General features: G+C 41.3%; 2 protein-coding genes across 2 annotated transcripts; both read left to right on the forward strand.

Moving 5' to 3' along the window:
• Nucleotides 1-219: 219 nt before the first annotated feature.
• Nucleotides 220-1,113, forward strand: LOC114544958 (octapeptide-repeat protein T2-like; the record flags this gene model as incomplete). The annotated part of the gene is made up of 2 exons (XM_028563426.1): nt 220-517; nt 600-1,113. Coding segments are annotated over 2 exons (812 nt in total), but the record flags the coding sequence as incomplete, so codon positions are not given.
• Nucleotides 1,114-3,280: 2,167 nt separating this feature from the next.
• LOC114544959 lies at nt 3,281-4,158 on the forward strand. The gene is made up of 3 exons (XM_028563427.1): nt 3,281-3,551; nt 3,633-4,042; nt 4,128-4,158. Exons 1-3 carry the CDS (start codon nt 3,399-3,401, stop codon nt 4,156-4,158), a joined length of 594 nt encoding a protein of 197 aa, XP_028419228.1. The 5' UTR covers nt 3,281-3,398.
• The last annotated feature ends 482 nt before the right edge of the window (nt 4,159-4,640 follow it).

A 4,640-nucleotide genomic window follows, 5' to 3' on the forward strand; every position in this document is an offset into this window, starting at 1 on the left:
AAGAGGGGAGGAAAAAAAAGGAGAGAGAAAGGGAGGAGGGAAAAAAGAGAAGAAAGAGAGGGGAAGAGAAGAAAGAAAAAAGAAGGGAAGAGAAAAAAGAAAAGAAAGAAGGGGGGAGGAAAGAGGGGAAGAAAAAAAGGGGAGGGAGGGAGGGAGAGAGAGAGGAGGAAAAGAGGGGAAAAGAAAAGGGGAGAAAAAAAGAAAAGGAGGGGAAAAAAGAAAGGGGGGAGGAGAAAAAAAAGGGGGAGGAAAAAAAAGAGGGGAGGAGAAGGGGAGAAGGAGAGGGGAGGAAAAGGAAGGGGGAAAGAAGGGAGGAGGGAGAAAGAGGGAAAGGAAAGGAGAAGAGAGAGGGAAAAGAGAAAGGAAGGGAAAGGAAAGGAGAAGAGAGAGGGAAAAGAGAAAGGAAGGAAAAGGAAAGGAGAAGAGAGAGGGAAAAGGGAAAGGAAGGGAAAGGAAAGGAGAAGAGAGAGGAAAAGAGAAGGGAAGGAAAAGGGAAGGAGAGGGGAAGGGAAGAGGAGGGAAGGGGAAAAAAGGAAGGAGAGGAGAGGGAGAGGGAAAGAAGAAAAAGAGGAAAGAAGAAGGGGAAGAGGGGAAAAAAGAGGAAAGGGAAAAAAGAGGGGGGGAGAGGGGGAGAAAGGGGGGAGAGGGGAAGGAAAGAGAAAGAGGAGAGAAGGGGAAAGGAAAGAGGGAGAGGGGAAAGAGAGGAAAGGGAGAAGGGGAGAAGAAAGAAGAAAGGGAGGGGAAAGAGGAAAGAGGAGGGAGAGGGGGAAGAAAAAGAAGAGGGAGAGGGGGAAAGAAAAAGGAGAGGGAAAGGGGGAAGAAGAGGAGAGAGAGAAGGGGAAAGGAAAGGAGAAGGGAAAGGAAAAGAAAAAAGGAAGGGAAAAGAAGAGGGAAAGGGAGAGGGGAAAAGGAAAGGAAGAGGAAGGGGAAGGGAAGAGAAGAGGGAAAGGGGAAGGGGGAAAAAAAGAAGGGGAAAAAAGGGAAGGGAAAAAACAAAAGGAGAGGGGAAGGAAAAGGAGGGAAGGGGAGAAGGGGAGGGGGAGGGAAAGGAGAGAAGAGGGAAGGAAGAAAAGAGAGGAGAAAATGAAAAGAAGGAAAAGGGAAGGGGGTTAAGGGAAGGAGAAGGAAAGAAAAGAAAAGGGAAGGGAGAAAAGGAAAGGAAAGGGGAAGAGGAAAGAGAAGGGAAGAGGGGGAGGGGGAGAGGGAGAGGAGGGGAGAGAAAAGGAGAGGGAGGAAGGAAGGGAAGGGGAGAAGGGAGGGAAAGGAAGGGAGAGGAGAGAGAAAGGAAAAAAAAGGGAGGGGAAAGAAAGGGAAGGAAAAAGGAGAAGGAAAAAGGGGAGAAAGAAGGAGAGAAAAAAAAGGGAAAAAGAAGGGGGAAAAAAAAGGGGAAAAAAAGGGGAAGAAAAAAGGCAGAAAAAAAAGGGGAGAAAAAAAGGGGGAGAAAAAAAGGGGGAGAAAATAGAGGGAAAAAAGGGGGAAAAAAGGAGGGAAAAAACAGGGGAGAAAAAAGAGAAAAAAAAGAGAAGAAAAGGGGGAAGAGAGGGGAGGGAGGAGGGGGAGAGGGGAGGGAAGAGGGGGAGAGGGGAGGGAAGAGGGGGGAGGAGGGAGAGGAAAAAGGAGAGAAGAGAGGAGGAGAGAAAATTACGGTCTCAGAGGCGAGAAACGGTCAGCCTTAGGGTTGGGGTTTGCCATGGGGTCAAGGGTTTGCCATAGGGTTGGTTTTTCTTCTTTTTAAATTTTTAGGAGTTTAAAAGGTTTTCCAGGGACATCACCAGTTTTTTTAGGCTCAAAAAATATTTTCTTAATTTTAAACATTTTTTCAAATTTGTTCGAGCAAATTAAAATTTTGGATTTTTTTAGGGTATGGGTTAGGGTTAGGGTTAGGGTTAGGGTTAGGGTTAGGGTTAGGGTTAGGGTTAGGGTTTAGAGTTTTAGAGGCTTTTCGGGTGAAGGAAATATCACAAAACTAAGCAAGGAATGTTGAAACGGAGTACACTAATCACGAAGTAACTCACGAAATCATACTCCATGCTTGCGTGACCATTTCATTCTTGAACAATATATAGATAGATGGTATTATCATTACTGCAAGACCTATGGGTGCAAACTGACTTGTCCGTAGCACCGCACGTCAGCCTTGGCAGCGAGATAAAGAACCAAATAATTAGCCGAACATATAATCAAAATTCGAACACAAAAGTAACTTATATATTACACTAAACTTAAAAGATTTTAAAAACCATCAACGGATTTGATGTATCTTAAGAAAGCTCGCTTCATCGATGTATATAGGCTCGCTTTTTGCTTAAATCTACCCATACTAAATTGAAACTTCAGTTGTATACCACGCTCGTTTCTAAACCAAACGATAGCTCCCCTGTTAATTATAGAATTATAAATCCAAACGCAACGCAACGCAAAACCAAACACGATTTATAAAGTCCCGAGAATGCGATACAGAAAGAATTATGCATGAAAGTCACGTTGTAGATTTGTAGTATTTTAAGAAACCTCGCTTCATATCAAACAGAAACGGAAATCGAAACAACAACGCAACGCAAAACACAACGCAACGCAAAACCAAACGCAATGTATATTAAATGCAATACAGAAAAAAATTAATGATTACCTGATCGGGACCGAATGCATGGAATAACGTTCAATCCGCTGGTGTCCGCACTGGGAAAAGGTAAAATCGCACGTTAGAAACATACAGTTGTGAAACCTTGCTACTGTTAATAACACCTAATCCCAAAAATTTGTTTTAAACTTCATTAATCTTACAATTGGCACTAGGTATGCCAGGGCGATCCAGGATGGATCGATCATCATCAATGCCGAATGGAATACGTAAAAATTATCATTACCTGAGGGATTCGATAATGTTTGCCGGGTCCGTAGGCTGCCACTCGAGCCAATATTGTTTTAACTGAATAAGCTGAAAAACAAGGGCGATGTTTGTTAGTTCGGAAAGACCTTTGAAATTTGATATGCTGGCGTTACAGGACACCACAGAGACTGGTGTTTAAGAAGTTTCAACCCAGAATTGTGCATTTCTGTACCGCAATCAAAGAGAAACCTTTTGAATATCTTAAAAACGTTCAATTTCTCTTCTGAATACGCATTCTGCAACCTTTTGACAGCTCATACACATATGACCGCTATGAAATGGCTATTTTGACGCTTAAAGTATACAAAATGTTATTAATTCAGACGATTCGTTTTTACCGTGTGCAAGCTTCAAATCTTTTGTGCAAGGCATATTTTCTTGAATATTCATAAATATTTTTTCTCACCAAGTTTGAAGTCTAAGTATTGAGAATTGCGGCTAAGTCTATACCAATTTCCGCGGTGTCGCGTTACACAGGCATAACAATGACACTCTTGATACCTGAAGGATGGATGACAGACTGAAGGTCTCACGGTTTTGGGAAGAAAATTTTTCTATTATTCAACAAACTAAAGATGTTCAGTGTCCAACACCCGAGGAGGTTTATTCCGACTTTATTCTACAAACAGGGCTAACACATATTGATTTGGACAATTTTAAGGCAAGATGAAGAATGAATTTACGTTTTCTCCCTTTTATTTGCGCAATTAATTAATCACCGATTATTTCCATGATATTATAGGTTATAACGTGCAGTCTTGGCAGAGGAATACGCTTAAATAAGAAACGTCGGAAAAACCAGAAACGATTCTACAATGTCGCTCCAAAGCGCAAAAAACTACGACCAGAAGAACATGACTTTGATTCCAATGAACCGCAAGAGGGAGAAAGCGTTACTAGACATGAGAACGAATTGTTAGACAATTATCTAGAACATCAAGGGTCGATGCAAATTAACGCAATGACAGTTTCAGCCTTGCGAGAGAAACAAAATGCACCATCGAGCAGAAAACAAATGTTTGAGATTCTAAGGTGTAAAGGCCTTTATAAGAAGTTTCCTATGAGTAAGTTTGAAAAGTTCATCTCATGGCTCAAATCGCCATCTGGCGGCCAACTCGCATGCACAGATGAAATAGCAAGTGAAGTTAGCAGGTTGGTATTTAATAGATTTAGATATTGTCTGCAAGAAACAACGAGAATATAAAATTGAGACTGACATTTTGTTTTCTTGAAATAGATTCCTATATTTTTCTTTTCCACCAAGCTGAAATGGAATAGGCTGTTGGATGCCAAAGCACTCAACAATTATCTTATTACTACAAAAGATGCTGGTTTAGGCCCTGATGGGCTTAAATCAAAGATTGAAAGAATTACAATAGCCCTGAAATTCCTCGGCCATAAAAAACCAAAGATTCACACGAAATGCAAAAGAGCTATTGCAGAATATTCTGAATGGCTTAAGCCACTTGCAAAACAAAAAAAGGTTCTACGAATGCAAAATTCCTGGAGGAATGAGTTGTGTGGGTTTAACCTAACCATGGAAGATATAGACACAGCTGTCTCTGAACATACAATTGCTCGATTCATTGCAATCATGAAACGAGCAATGTCAAAAAAGAAACTTACCCAAGAGGAGTACAGGCTTATTGTTGATACACTTATCACAATAACTATAACACAGGAAAGTGCAATAAGACCAGGGGCATTTCAATTTATGACTTTGCAAGAAATAGACAATCCTGTAGTATAC

The sequence above is a fragment of the Dendronephthya gigantea genome, unplaced genomic scaffold, assembly GCF_004324835.1.
Source record: "Dendronephthya gigantea isolate DGI-Jeju-01 unplaced genomic scaffold, DenGig_1.0 001091F, whole genome shotgun sequence".
Classification (NCBI taxonomy): domain Eukaryota; kingdom Metazoa; phylum Cnidaria; class Anthozoa; order Malacalcyonacea; family Nephtheidae; genus Dendronephthya; species Dendronephthya gigantea.